The 14,676-nt window shown below is 56.5% G+C and overlaps 1 protein-coding gene across 8 annotated transcripts in view; it reads right to left on the bottom strand.

Moving 5' to 3' along the window:
- Positions 1 to 3,714: 3,714 nt before the first annotated feature.
- The window catches only part of CTIF (cap binding complex dependent translation initiation factor), a 288,471-nt gene continuing 277,509 nt past the window's right edge, over positions 3,715 to 14,676 (bottom strand). For 7 of the 8 annotated variants that reach the window (XM_027576486.2, XM_027576491.2, XM_027576492.2 and 4 more), the window contains 2 exons: positions 9,368 to 9,421; positions 3,715 to 7,784 (listed from right to left, as the gene is read on the bottom strand). In XM_027576486.2, the coding sequence (XP_027432287.1) occupies positions 7,569 to 7,784; positions 9,368 to 9,421 (270 nt within the window). In that variant the 3' untranslated portion in view covers positions 3,715 to 7,568. The remainder of the gene's footprint in view (positions 7,785 to 9,367; positions 9,422 to 14,676) is intronic. The other variant, XR_003516957.2, reaches the window with a different exon arrangement.

Here is a 14,676-nt window from a genome sequence, read left to right as displayed (position 1 = left end):
TCTCTCCCATCCATCCTTGTACCTTTCAGGGCCATGTCCCTCTATGTCCTGCTGGGTCACCACTGGGCCCAAGTGCCCTGGCCTGAGCCCCTACTCATCCCTGGGAGCTGGTGGGTCAATTAGAGCTGGGGGACATGGCAGGGCAAGGGGACTTGGGCACAAAGGTGGCCATGGGTACTGGAGACCAGGAGCCTGGATCCTCAGCCTGGTCCCTATACATGCCTACCAGGCGGTTTTCAGGGTGAGGAAGGCAGCAGTGGCAGGGCCCCTCCTATCTTTAAAATGGAGTCAAGGGACCCCTGGGTGGCTCAGTTGGTTAAGCGTCTGCCTTCGGCTCAGGTCGTGATCCCAGGGTGTGGGATCGAGTCCCACGTCGGGCTCCTTGCTCAGCAGGGAGTCTGCTTCTCCCTCTGCCAGCCACTCCCTCTGCTTGTGCTCTCTCTCTGAGAAATAAATAAGTAAAATCTTAAAAAAAAAAAAAAGGAAATAAAATGGAGTCAAAAGTGTCTGTCACTCGGCAGGGCTAAGGTTGAGGATCAAACCAGAACATGTATTTGAAACCAAAAAGTGCCATTCGACCATCATCGTTCTCTAAACCTCAGTTTTCCCAGATGTAAAATGGGTAGAAGAATTTTTTATTTATCTCTTTCCCAGGACTCTGGTGGGCCCATCACAAGGTAACGTGTGGGAAAGTGCTATATTCAGGAACTAGCGCTGGGTGCGGCTTTGGGCTCTCTAGGGCAGTCCCCTGGGCCAGGCAGACACGGCTGCTCGCCGGGCGCTCCCGGGCTGTCTGCCCCGCCGCTGGTCTGGGGCAGAAGCCCTACTGCATCCGCTTCCAGAGTGGGCCAACTGCTTCCTCGGAGGATGGCAGCATGTGCTTGCCCTGCTGACCACCTCCATCCACCCTCGTCTGCCCTGCTCGCCCTGAGGTCAGGCAGGTAGGTGGCAGGGCAAGCTGGGCCCTTCCCTCAGGGCCGATGGACCCGTTAGGCTCAGTACCTCGGGCACACAATAATTCCAGGGGCCTGCAAAATACTTTTCATTTCTTTTAAAATCAGAAGTAAGAGATGAATTTCTAGGTTGGAAAAAAAGTTTTAATAAGTAATGTGAATATGTTTGTCTTCATCCCCACGTGGTCATCAAATATACATTTTTATTTTATTTGAAGGATGAGGGCCTACAAAGGTCTGGGTGCCCGGGGCCCACGGAAGTCCTAACACGGCCCCGAGTCCATGGTATCTATTCTGCTCTGCGCTCAAGCTGCTTCGTGGAGCCCTTCCCCCATTGGGAATGTGCCGGCCAGCCTCAGTTCACTTAGGATGGCAAGTCCCAGTATGGCCTTCCCTTGCTATGCGAAAGTAGAGCGTTCCTACGTTCCTGTGAGACTTGCAGAGGCTTGCATGCCATAAAGTGAAGAAGCAATTGCCATTAATATATATGGAAAACTTTTGAGCCTTCCCAGACCCCCAAAATAATCTCTCTTAAGCTTTTCAGGTGCCTTAAGACACATCTTGTGAAGGGATGGGTGAAATTGGTGGGGCTAAGGCACAGATGCTCACAGACACAGCTCAGAGCTCTGGCGGTTGACGCTGAGTTGCTGCCTGTGGTTCCCGGGGAAGGAGCCCGGCGGCTCCGCGCTCCCTGCTCGGGGCACCCCTGTCTCTACTCACTCTCCGTAACAGCTCTTCGGGCTTGTCTTTGAGCTAGTTCCTGGAGTAAGTGATGGCGGCCTTAAATACCTTTTCTCCCGCTCCCCACAGAGGGTACAGTCCCTGTCCCCCTACCAGTAAGAAGAGGGGCTCCCTGAAGCCAGAATTCTGAAAATGTTGGTGTATATATATATATGGGTGTCCTATTTCCGTGTATAGTTTGAGAGGTTCCCAGGCAATTCGGGTACTGACTGCCGGGCTCGGAAGCCTCCCTAAGAGCATCTCGCTCGCCTCCCCCGACCTTGAGAACCTCTGGCGTGGTGGAGATCCCAGGGGACAGTCGGTACACATTACAATGGATCCTTTTACATAACAGCGCCAAACTTTGTGGCACGTCTTTTTCTCCCCACCCCACCCAAATCCCTTGATTTCATCACAGCGCCTCCATTGCACTGACGCCAAGGCGCGTGCGGTCCCGGCGGGCAGCTTCTGTCTGGCTGGTGCCACTGGGGTCTCCCTGGGGCCGGGCTTTGCAGCGGGCAGTGGGGAGAGGCCGCCCAGGACACGCTCGCCTTCTGGGCTAGGGGAAGGGCCACGTGGCGCTCACACCAGCCCTGGGCTTTGGGTCAGTCATGTCATCTCTCTGACCCTTAGCTTTGTCCTCTGTAAAATGGGGATCAAAGATACCCACCTACTTTGTCCAACCCCGAGACATTGCACAGAGGGCTCTGAGCCCCTGGGAGCTGCGGGGAAGACAGACTGTTAATATTAAGGCATAGCCACTTTTTCCCCATTTCTTCTTTTCCTGCTCTTTACCTTGGCACATAAAAGGCCCTTACCAGTCCTGTGTGTGCGTGTGTGCGCGTGTGTCCTAGCTTATTCATCCCAAATTGTTTTCCCCTCCCTCCCTCCTACAGACCCCAGGATAAATGGAACCTACCCTCAGGAGGACAGATAACACACATCAGCAGAGAGGGTGGTGAAATGCAGGATTGAAACATTATTTGGATGATGTGTTTCATAGTTTTCAATAACTTAGAAGCTTCTGGAACTAGGACTAAATCACCCAGAAAAAGCTCCTCTCCCTTTCTGTGAACAGTGTTTGGTAAGATTTCCCCACCCTCTCTCCCACCTCCAAAACGCCTTTTGCTCTGATCTCCACGTTCTGCTTCTACACCTTTGCATGTTTGTAAACTGCATTTTTGTAGAAATGCCTCGACTGTTTCATTAAAATGTTATGTCCCTCTACCAATCTGTGCACTTCTGGCTGTCCCTGCACAGTTTCATGTGACTCAGTTAACAGGCAGTGACCAATCTCAGCCCGCCCTCGCCAGGCTCCTGGGCTGGGCCGGCCGCCATCTTGACCAGGCCAGGGACTTGGGAAGGGGGGTGGACGCTCTTGTCGCCGCCCCAAAGAGCTGAAAGACTGGCAAGTTCTAGTCAGAGAGAACCCCCGAGGGGGATCTGTTACCAGGAGGCAGTGTCCCCAGTGTCTTGCCATAGGAGGGATTGTGCAAAACAAGGGACATGTCATCACAGGAAAATAAATCACTGGGTCCCTTTGGGCCCCTTTGATGAAAGACTGGTTTGACCCACTGGGTTTGGACAGCCACTTGCTGCTGACTTTTAGAAGTTTCTGGGCCCAAGTCTCTGTCTCTCTAAAGTAAGTCCTTGCCAAATGTTCCAGTGATATTTCTAAGGAAGGGGTAGGTTTGGGGGGTGGGGTGATTAAACGCGCAGGAAACCACATCTTTAGTGCAAAAGCTATTTTCTGCAGGACCGGCCCGATCCCATGCCTTTGGCTAGGCCACAGTTGCCAGCTGGGAGAGATGGGGGACACAAGTGTCCTCCACCCACGTTCTCTGGACCACTCCTTCACAGCCTTCCCCAGGCCCCAGACCATGCCCCCGCTCTCCAAGACGGCCAAACCGTGGGAAATCTCATTCAGCTCCTTGCCTGGCCAGGGGCTCCTTGGAGGTCTCTGCCAGCACTGGTGGAGACCACAGAAGACTTTGGGAAAGATTTCCTTTGCTGAACACACAGGCAACACGGATCCGGGGCATTTTTGGTTTTTGGTGTTTATTTTTTAAACCCACTTTGTAGTCTGGGTTCAGCTGGAAAGCAGGACATACTGAGGGAGGGAACGTGGTCGCGTGAGGAGGAGTCTGCTGCGGCTGTGGCGGGAAGGCCCAGGCCCCTTCTCCAGGGAGGTAGGTCCCGTCGCCAGGCTCCCAGCTGGCTCAGGCGAGGTGGGCAGCCCTTGTACGCCAGTGTCCCAACCAGAGGAGCGGTCTCCTCTGCGATCTGCATCCTCAGAGGCCCGGGCAGAGGGCCCCACGAGGCGCCAGCAGCTGAGGCACAGGACTCTGTGGGCAGGCCCTGAGAGTCTGTCACACGCGGAACACTGGCCGGGTCCTGATGCCAGAGACTGGAATGTGGCGTCTGGGGCGGCCCCATGGGGCTGCTCCTCGCGGCGGCCTGGCTGGCGGGGTCCCCGCCCCTGCAGCTGCCCAGGGCGTGATCAGTGGTAAATTTCCCACACCCCACCCCCATCCCTCAGAGAAAATAAAATAAAATAAAAATTAGAATAAATACTGACTCGGCCAACATTTACATTTACACGGATGGACAGGGCGAGCCCTAAACCTCGAAGGTTTACAGACTGATCGAGGAAGGACGAACAGATGAAACTGGGCTTGGGGTGCACGTTCCCCACGGAGGATGGTGGGGTTCCCACCTTCCCCGGGGGAGGTTAGGAGGCTTCTTGGGGCTGCGGTCCCAGCGCTCAGGCAAACCCACGAGGCCGAGGGGAGCAGGGCTGTGGTGAGCGGGCTGGCCGCCTGAGAGGAAAGCAAGGACTATCTGGTCTTGACTGGGAGGGGGACAGACTGAGGATCAACATCAGATGGCCGGACTTCGCCTCTTCACTGCGCCAAGAAAGCCGCGGGGTGAGTAGGGAAAACAACACAAGCCTTAGAAATGCAATATCCAGTTTTGCCTCCCATCAAATACATTCAGAGGTCAACTTGGATATGGCCTTTCTCACTCAGCAGAGGGGGGGTCTGGCCTGGGGAGGGACTAGGGGTCTGAGGGGCGCCCACTTCTGCTCTCTGGTTCCTGTCTCCCTTGGGAGGCGGCCTCAGAGTCACAGATTTTAATGCTTTACTGTTTTTTTACTGTTATTTCCTTAAAAAAAATTTTTTTTTTTAAATGTTTTCCTTCCATGTCCCAAAGAGTAGCAGCAACCTGCATTTAGAAAAACAGTTTACATTGTTATTTGGATTGGCCAGGAAGCACTTTCAAGCAATGGGATAAACTAGGCAAACCATATGTCTGGAGCCACCGTGACACGACACGTAATTAAAAATATATTTATATATGTATACATATTTATATCTTACTTCATCATACTCTGGTCCTAACAGTCAAGGAGGGGTGGCCCTGAGGCAAGACCACCAAGGAGGCCGTTAGGAGGAAGGGGCGTTAGGAGGAAGGGGCATGAGGCTCATGGCGCCCACCGTGCCACTGATCTCGGCTTTGCAGGGAACATCAGCGCCTGCGTGCTCGCTCTCTGCTCCATGGAACGGGCAGGAGGCCCTGTTCCCCTGGGTCATTCCGTTCCTCTGGGGCCCTGCTTTGTTCTCAGCAGATGCGCTCACACGCCGCGCGCACGTGCGCGCGCACACACACACACATGCACACACACGCACGCACACCTCGCACTCACGCTCAAGGGGAGCTAGGCCCATTTCAGCCCCGACGCAGTTCTCTGAGGGCTGCCTGGGGGCGGCTCTGTGCCTGGCGGAGGCAGCCTGACTCCTCCAGGCCACGAGGTCCCCGGGGCCCTCTCTGAGCCCTCCCACCTCGGTCCAGCTCTTCCCTCAGGGCCTCCCGTGGGGTCCCTGGTGTCCCTGGGCCCCACGCTGGGCTGAAGGTGCTTGCTGAGGAGGAAAGGCAGTGAGGAGAAGCTCAAGGAGAGTCGAGGAGGTGAAGGCCAGGGGCCGAGGCTACAGACCCATTTCAGGTAAACCTGTGTCCCCCACACATGTCCCCAGTACGCTCTGCCTTGGGACCGGCATAGGCTCCCATCCCGGGGCTGGAAGGTGGGTGGCAGCCGGTGGGGAAAGCCAGGGAGTACTGGGGGACCCGCTCCCCTCGCCCCACCCTACCTGCTCTCCCAGAAGCAGAGTCCACAGAGGAAAACCTCCAGCCCTCAACCCCTGGCCAGCCTGAGTGGACGAGGCAGCCAAAGCCCTCCAGTGACCCAGGGAGCCCAGAAGCTGCTGGGCTCTGAGGTGGTTTTACGGGGGCTTATCAAAGTACAGGCTCCAGGCCCCAGAGCTGGGGCCGGGCAAATGCCCGGGACAACCCCAAAGCCAGCTTCCTAGAGCCTGACTTGCATTCTCCTCCAACAGAGAAGGGGCTCTCCCCAGGACCTGGCCCTTCCAAGGAACCCCAGTCTCGCTCGTTCCTGGCCTGGAAAGATGCGTCTGGTGGCCCCGCCGGCTCATTTCACTGCTCTACTCATGACTCAGTGAATGCACCGCCCCCCCCCCCTCCGCCCCCAGCCCCGGGGCTGCAGTGCCCAGAGCCTTCCTGGAGCATACAGACCTTGGCTGTGGGGGGCCTCGGCTTCTGGATCCTGCCTGTGATGAGGCTGGGCCATCGACACAGCCCATTTAGCTAAGCTCCAAGTCCTGGGGAGCCAGGCAGCCCCCAACGGCCACTTTCCCCCTACTAAGCGGGGGACGAGACCTGTGTGTGGCGCAGGCAACATCACCTAGCGTTTTGGTTTTAATTTGCCCGTCCTGACTGTGCCCCATTCACCACAAGCCTCCCCCCAGCCCCCAGCCCCAGCCAGGATGGGGTTTAACACACTCCTGGCGCCTGCCGCAGCATCAGCCCTTTGACAGAGCAGAGCAGGAAGAAGAGAACAGAGGTCCTGGAAGCCAAGGGCTGCGAAGCACAGGGTTCCAGGGGGACCCCCCGCCGGGGCAGAAGTTTCCAATTACCCTAATTGGCCACTGGCAAGCTATCTGTGGCTAGAATCCTTCCAGAGGGGGCCGGGTTTGATCTTCCACTAATCAGGGGGTCCTCGTGGTGCTGACTGTGTGATCACAGCTCGGACTCTTTTCATGGAGAGAGGAGACTTCAAAGCAGCTGACTTTTGAAAATAAAACAATAAAACACAAGAGCACGAGCAGAGCCGCACACCCCAGCTCCCCTCCCTGCGCCCCGCCCCTGGGCCTGAGGCTGGGGGGGGCCACATGGAGGAGGAACGGGGAGTGGGGAGGGTGCAGCGTGCAGGTTCGAGGAGAAGCCTCCGTCCCCCAGGCCGAGCGTGGCGGACAAAGGCCGTCAATTACAGGCGGCTGGTGGGGACCGTGCCTGCTTTTGTCCTCCCGGACATCTGCTCTACGTCGCCTGCTGCCAGTTGGCGACCGCGGCTGACAGCAGGAACAATGCAAGCCCGTCTCCGACCCACTTTTTCAGCCTTCTGAGGTCCTTTCTGACCCAAGCGGTACCCCGGCGTGCTGAGCTGCCAGGGCCTTGGAGGAGTTACGCCCGATGAAACCCCTCGCACAAAGCCCTGTGGGGGACGCGGTTGATGGGAGGGAGCGGGGAGGAGCGGGAGTGGGGAGGAGACGACGGGGGGGGGGGCGGTGGGGGGGGCCACCATGAGAAAGAAACATGCTTCCCTTATTGGTGTGAGCTGCCGCATGCGTGGGGCTGGGGGGGCTCGGATGAGGGGCGCTCCTCCTTCCCCGTCTGGCTCCAGCCTGGCCCCCGGCTCTGCCTGCTTTCCTCCCCATCTCTTTCTCCCGCCAGGGCCACCCCTGTCCTCCCGCCTGTCCATCTGGCCCTGGCTACCAGGGCCCCAGCTGCCCGCGGGCCGCCCGCCAGGCCCCCTGGCCGTCAGGCTGTCAGTTTCTGGATGGTTCTGTTGTAGTACTGCGTGATGGGGGGCGTCAGAGGGTTCCAGCTGTTGGCATGGAGCTCGATGACCTCCAGAAGCAGCGACCGGGTCAGCATCGACTCTGAGGGGCAGAGCATCTTGTCGCGCGCGCTGGCCAGGAGCTCGGTCATCATCTCGGGCAGCTGCTCCTCCAGCAGCCGGCCTGTGCTCTGCAGCTGCGGATGGGGAAGCGGGGCTTAGGACAGGACCTGTGCCCCCGGAATGGCCCCCTGAGCCACCCTGGTTAGGAGGGCCGGGGGCAGGGACAGGAAAGAACTGGATTATCTCTGGAAGGTGCAGGCCAGGCATCTGTGCCCCAGGGAGGACAGGAGGTGGAAGGAGTCAACTGTGAAAGCCCACGTTGACCGGCCGATCTGCCGCAGGAATGAGAGGGATTGGGTTATTGCCTGCTCCCCGGGGCTGAAAAGAGCCCTCACCGGGACCACGCCACTTCTGTCTTTCACCCAAGAAAGACTCACCCTCCTACCGGAAGCCTTGCCTGACCCCTGCCCAGACCCTCAATGGCTGACCTGCTCCCCTCAAAGGTGATCAGGCTGCACTGTGTTAATTTCCACTTGGTAGGATGTCTCTCTAGAAACGAGCTTGGTCATTATCACCTGCACGTCTCCGCACGGAACCTGAGAGCAGGGTTGTGGTCTCCTATTTCTCTCCTGCCCCTAATCCCACCTCCCAACCCCAGCACTGACCTCTGCCCACACTTGTGACATGAAGTGCGGGAGGGAAATATGAACTGGGGCAGAAGGCCAGCCAGAGGGCCCGCCCTCAAGAGGGGCCCCTGATGATGCTGAAAAGCTGCTGTAGGGAGGAAGGGGTCCCAGTGGTGGTCTGGATCACGCAGCCTCGGGCAGTAGCCCCTGGGGGTCCTCTCCACAGTATCTCGATCGCCATCTCTGCCCCCACCCCATCTCATCCCACCCATTTTTCAAGGCTCTGCCTTCTTCATAAAGTCCTCATCGACCTCCCTGGACCACCCTGATCTCTCGCCTCTGACTCCTCAGGGATGCATGCTCTGTACCCATACTTCTTCTCTACATGGTGTTGTCCTGATTCACAGCACCTCTGGCCCCCGAGAGCCTTGGGAGTGGCCTGGAGGCCGGGCAGAAACCACCTGAGAGGTGTGTTCACACAGCCCTGACAGGCCCGGGGTGCGCACACAGGAGGCACCTGTCCTCACGGCCACTCTATTCTAAATGACTGGGCTGGTTTCCCAGAGCAAGGTTTGCCCCTGAGGAAGATCCCAGAGGAAGAGTTTCAATGAGTAGTGGCCCCACTTTGGGACCAGGAGTGGCGCCTCCGAAGGGGGTGTTTTGTAGCAGAGGGGGCCAACGTGGGACCTCAGGCCTCAGGCATCTTCCCCAAACCCTGCACCACCAAAGCCAAGGGAGATATTTGGGGGCGGGGGTCACCTGGAATCTCTTAAGTCATTTATGTGGTGTGCCTAGTGCAAGGAGAAGGTGGTCTTGGCGACAGAAGGACAGTGCACAATGCCAGCACTTGGTCCTTCTCTCTAGAGAACCAGCCATCTCTTCCTCCAGCTAGTGGTGGGCTGGTCACCCCATCCACATTTACTCTGGTTTGGGGTTGATAATTCTGGATCCATGTCGGCTCAGGAAGCCATTCCCCACCAGCCCCATCTACACACCCTTGCCTGGGACTTGTGGGTACATCCGGTGATCCTTCACCGCCCACAACTGTTAGGCACGAGGGGCATGCCAGGTCTGAGGTCAGAGATGCTTACCTCCATCGAGCAGCACAGGACGGCATCTTCTTTCACATCCTGAGATTGCAAGAGCTGTAGAAAAGAGAGGCAGAGAACACTCCTGAGGGGGCGGCACGCCAGCTCCCAGGCCCCTGCAGCTGGCCCCCAGCCTCAGCCCTGATGCAGCCTGGAACAGACATGTCGGAGGGGAGGGCCGGGGAGACAGCCCATGAAGGTCAGAGGGCAGCAGGAACACAGCGATTTCTCTGGCAGGATTTGAGCAGCTGGAGGACCACGGTGGTCAGAGAGCCAGGGTGCCCTGGCCAGGTCTGAAGGCTCAGCCATGGTCTCGGGCGCTCCTGGGCCCTGGATTGAGGAGGACTTCCAGAAATCACGGTGCTCTTCTGCAAAACCACGGCTCTGCGGACTTACCCAGAAGCTGGAATTGCTTCCTGACCAAGGCCATGGCCAGCCTGCTTGGTGCTGGGACTGGCCATGCCCCCCATCCAGGCTTCCCTCTGCCTCATCTCATGCCTTCTCTCTCTCAACCGAGATATAATTCACACAACATCCAATTCTCCATTTTTAAGTACACAACTCAGTGACTTTCACTATATTCACAAGGTTGCGCAACCACAGCGTTACCTAACTCCAGAGCATTTCCATCCGCGCCCCCCAGCCCCTGGCAACCCTTAATCTCCTTTGTCTCTCTGGATTTGTCTATTCTGGATTTTTCACATAAATGGCATCACACAGCCTGTGTCTTTTGTGACTGGCTTCTTCCATTAACAGAACTTTTTTAAAAGATCCCCCGTGTGGTAGCATGTACCAGTCCTTTGTTCCCTTTTATGGCTGAATAATATTCCGCTATATGGAGAGACCACATTCTGTTTACACATTCATCAGCTGATAGACATATGGGCTGCTTCCCCTTTTTTGGCTATTATGAATAATGCTGCTGTGATCATTCGCGTACAGGTTTTTGTGTGAGCGCATGTATTCAGATCTCTGGGGGTCCTTACCTTGGAGCAGAATTGCTCGGTCATGTTGAGCTTTCTGGGGACCAGCGAACTACAGTGATTGCGCTATTTTGCATTCCCTCTAGCAATGTCTGAGGGTGCTGATTTTTCCACATCCTCACCAATATTTGCCATTTTCTGCTTTTTCATAAAATGTCTGTTTTTCTACTGTTCCCAGTGGAAACTTTCTTGAGGCACGGCTTCAGAGAAGCTCTACAGTCTTGTTCTCCACAAACCCCGTTGACCACCTCTCCCTCTGTCCCCCTGACTGGCCGGAACCGCTTCTCCCAAACCCCTATGTACGTGTCCACTGCCATCCCCCGCCACACTGATCATCACATCCCTGGGAGGACCCTGCGTTTGGATGATCTGCCACGGATGACTCTTCCCTCTGCTGGAACTCTCCATACTTGCCCACCCTTCAAGGCCCACAGCCTTCCTTGGAGACCCCTGGATCACCCCAGGCCCTGGTGCCCCCCTCCTGCTTCTCACTCCCCAGCTTTCCCACCCGCTCAGCATTCCACACAAGTGAAAAGGCATTTTCCAGTGGGAACTGCTCACTTCCTGAAGGCTGGGACAGTGCTGTGTTCCTATTTGCCACTTTAACACCTAGCCTGGCCCCTGACAACACTAGGGATTCACTCAATGTTGGTCAAGATGATTCATGCATTTTTGTTGTTGTTGTTGTTGTTTGTTAGTTTTAAAGGAAGGGTGGAGGGTAAGGAGAGCACAAGACGAAGGCACCTTTAGGGTGAGTGTCCTCCTTCCCTGAACGAGAACTGGAGTCAAGGTTTTTGACGCGGGTGTGACGTGTTCAAGCAGAGGTGGAATCACAGGGGGGCTATCCTGCTGCTAGCTTGAAATCCGAATTCTGCACGTCCTCCTCACCTCTCCCCTTCTCCTGTCATGTTGCATCCATCCACCCAGCCGGGGGCCCTCCCAGCAAGAGCCAGAAGCATTCACTTCAGGAGGGCTGAAGATTCAGGGCGAGCTTCGCTATGTGCCCCAGGGGCGTGCGGGGCATCGAGGCCACAGGAGGTCAGGGGACAGACAGGTCAGTGCTGGCTGCACTGGCCAGAGATGCTCTCAGGGCGCAGGCCCCCTTCCCTGCCCTGCTCTCTCCCTGTATCTGTCAGAACTGGGCTGGCTGGCCACGGAGAAGTCATTTTGGTATGAAGGAACAGAGGTAGTCCTTGACCTGCTCAAATGAAAAGCAAGCGGAGAGCAAGGGACAATCCAGGGGAGGGAAACGGTGCCACCAACACAAAGTGACAGGCGTTGAGGCCACTGGCGTGTACGTTCTACTCACTGACACAGTCCTGACGCCCGGCCTCTGTGCTCTCGTCACTGGCCTCTTCAGCCACCAGAGGCTCGGGACCTTACTCGCTCGCTTTACTCAGGGCTCTGCCCAAATGTCACGGCACCAGCCAGGCACCAGCCCCGCTCACCTCCTGGCTTACTTCTTGCTGTCGCATAGCTCGCCCCTGACACATTATCTACTTGCTCGTCTGCTCTCTGTCTCCCCACCCCACCCCCGGCCCCGAGAAGGCAAGCTCCACCAGGGCAGGGCCTCTGTTTTGTCCCCCTTCGAGGAATGTGTCCTACACATGGACCCGGACGTGCCCCATGACACGGATACAAGGTTTTCGCTGCACAATCGTTACGGTAAAAGCAGCAAGGGGACTGGTTAGAGAACTAGAATGCATAGGCGTAGTGGGCACCCTGCAACACGCTGCTGTCCCTCGCCTCCCACACCCGGATCTGCTTCTGGAGTTCTCTTGCCTCCTGGAGCTGCAGACCCCCAAGGGGAGCCAGGGGAGCCTTCCACCAAGCCAGTGCCTGGTGGGCCTCTGGGAGGCACACGGGGAAGGGCCTCTCTCTCTCATTTAGAGGACCCAAGAAGCTTGAGTGAAGACCAGGAACCAGGTTCTGGAGAAAGCTGGGGGAGGCGAGTCACCTTGCAGCAGGCCTACCTACAGCATGTGGTCCCCACCCAACCCAGCCTGCTTGGGGAGGGGCTGGGGCGCAGACTGGGAGGGGCCCCTGGCCATCTAGAATAGGGTCAGCGTGGGAAAGTGAGCCTAGCCCTGTTTACTCTGCAGGGGGGATCGGGACTCATCTAGGGTAGGAGAACCCTGTAAGGTTTGCTGGAATTTCTTTCTGAACATAACTGTTCCCTAATAGGTTTTCTGTCGCACTTATTGGGGAAAAAAAAAAAAAAAAGAAAGCCTTAAAAACTGCTGGTAGAAATGACAAGAGGGACACCTGGGTGGCTCAGTCGTTAAGCGTCTGCCTTCGGCTCAGGTCATGGTCCCGGGGTCCTGGGATCGAGCCCCGCATCGGGCTCCCTGCTCCGCGGGAAGCCTGCTTCTCCCTCTCCCACTCCCCTCCTGCTTGTGTTCTCTCTCTCGCTGTGTCTCTCTCTGTCAAATAAATAAATAAAATCTTAAAAAAAAAAAAAAAGAAGAAAGAAATGACAAGAAAGGGGGGAATCTGGAAGAAAGGGAACTCTTAGAGATGGAGTACGTACTAGCAGTTGGGTGGGGAGGGGGGACCAGGCAGAGCTGGCAGCTCGTGGGAAGAAGAGTCCACTCTGGATGCATCTAGCACATCGGCTGACACACAGTAGGTGCTCAAGGGGGCTTGTCGTGGTAAGTTGAAATGCCCCTGGGATCATGTTCTGTCCTGAGATTAGCTTCTTAGGGGCTCTTGGGACAAGAGAGGTAACCTTATGGGAGTCCTGGCTGGAGACGGGGCCTGACAAGTACTAGATGTTCTGAAAGGTGATGGTTTCTCCCGCCAAGCAGCCCCCTGAGCTGCTGACAGCACGGCATGAAAAGCCTCCTTGAGCCTCCATATTGCTGCCAGCCAGGCCCCCGGCCCTGGTGAGCAAGTGCCCCCTTCCTCCCATTCCCTGTAGCCCCCCAGGCCTGGCCTGCCCTCTGCTTCCCGATGGAAGCTGGCAGCTGCAGGGCGGGCTCTCTTGTCTTTCGGCTCCTTCTCTTCCTGCCCCGCTTCCTTATGACTGGGCTACTTCCCTTCCAGTCCCTTCTTCTCCTCTGTGTGCCCAAACTCCCCGGCCGCCCGGCTCTCTCCCTGGAGGCCCTGGCTCCTGGCTAGCCAGGCAGGGGACAGACACAGGGTGGGGTGCTCTGGAGGGCCAGAGTGGCTCGCCTGGGCACTCAGGCAGAGCTGTGGGCAGGCTCCCAACGCCAGGCCTCCCCTCCAGCCTTATCTTCCACTTGGTTGTTTGGGAAAGTCTGTGCTAAGCCAACAATCACATCGTGCGATAGGCCCGCTTGCAAATGGCTTGCTGGGTTTTCTCAGGGAAGTGGGGGAGGACTGGGCTGGACCACTACACTGTTCCTTCAGAGCTGCTGGGTGCAGGGGTGTGAAGGGAATCTGCCGGGAGGCCGCAGACTGCTTCCTGCTCCCCCTGCAAATGCTGCCCTGGGCTCTCACGACCAGTGCTGGAGAGCAGCATCTCAGAGCCCTAGAGCTGAAAGGGGCTTCGGAGCGTGTCCCCCTCAACCTCCCTGGACCCTAACTCCAGAGCATTTTCATCCCCCCAGCCCCTGGCACCCCCTAATCTCCGGAAGTCACACCCTGCTGCTCTTTGTGGCGTAACAAGAGGCTGACCTCCACACCCAGGAGCCCTTGACACAACTCCACAGGGGCTCCCTCCCGAGACCCCTTTCACTGCCCCTCTTAGAGGCTCCCATGCATCTAGGCCATCAGCGGCTCCCCAAGAATCTGTCCCTACCTGTCGTTTGCAGGCAGTGTCCCAAGTGCGGGATCTTTCCACTCTTTTCCATCTTGGCCAGATTTACCTGTTCTGTGTTCCATTTCTTCAGCACTCTCCTTTTTGCCAAGGGACAGTCTGGGTTTCGATGAACAAATTCCTGCTGGTAGGTTGAGGGGGGCCAACGAGCTCTCTTGTTTATGTATGCTCCATTTGCAATCTTTTGGAGACAATGCTTTCTTTTCTTTTCTTCTTCTTCTTCTTCTTTTTTAATTCCAAGATGAATCTCAAAAAGTAATGGCAACTCGAACAGGTACTTGTCCACCCGTGTTCACAACAGGCAAGAACAGGAAGCAATCTGAGCGTCCGCGGAGGGTGGGCGGGATGAACTCCTGTGGTCCATCCACACAATGGAATGTTCTTCAGCCTTCGAATGGAAGGCAGGGCTGACGCCTGCTAACACGTGGATGAACCTTGAGGACATGACGCTGGGTGAAATGAAGTGGTCACAAAAGGACAAATCCTATAAGGTTACACTTTTTTTTTTTTTTTTTTTTACAAGATTCCACTTCTATAGTCAGAATAGT

The sequence above is a fragment of the Zalophus californianus genome, chromosome 14 (genome assembly GCF_009762305.2).
Source record: "Zalophus californianus isolate mZalCal1 chromosome 14, mZalCal1.pri.v2, whole genome shotgun sequence".
Taxonomy (NCBI): Eukaryota; Metazoa; Chordata; class Mammalia; order Carnivora; family Otariidae; genus Zalophus; species Zalophus californianus.
Note: the sequence above shows the minus strand (reverse complement) of the source record. Positions and strands in the feature narration are given on the sequence as shown.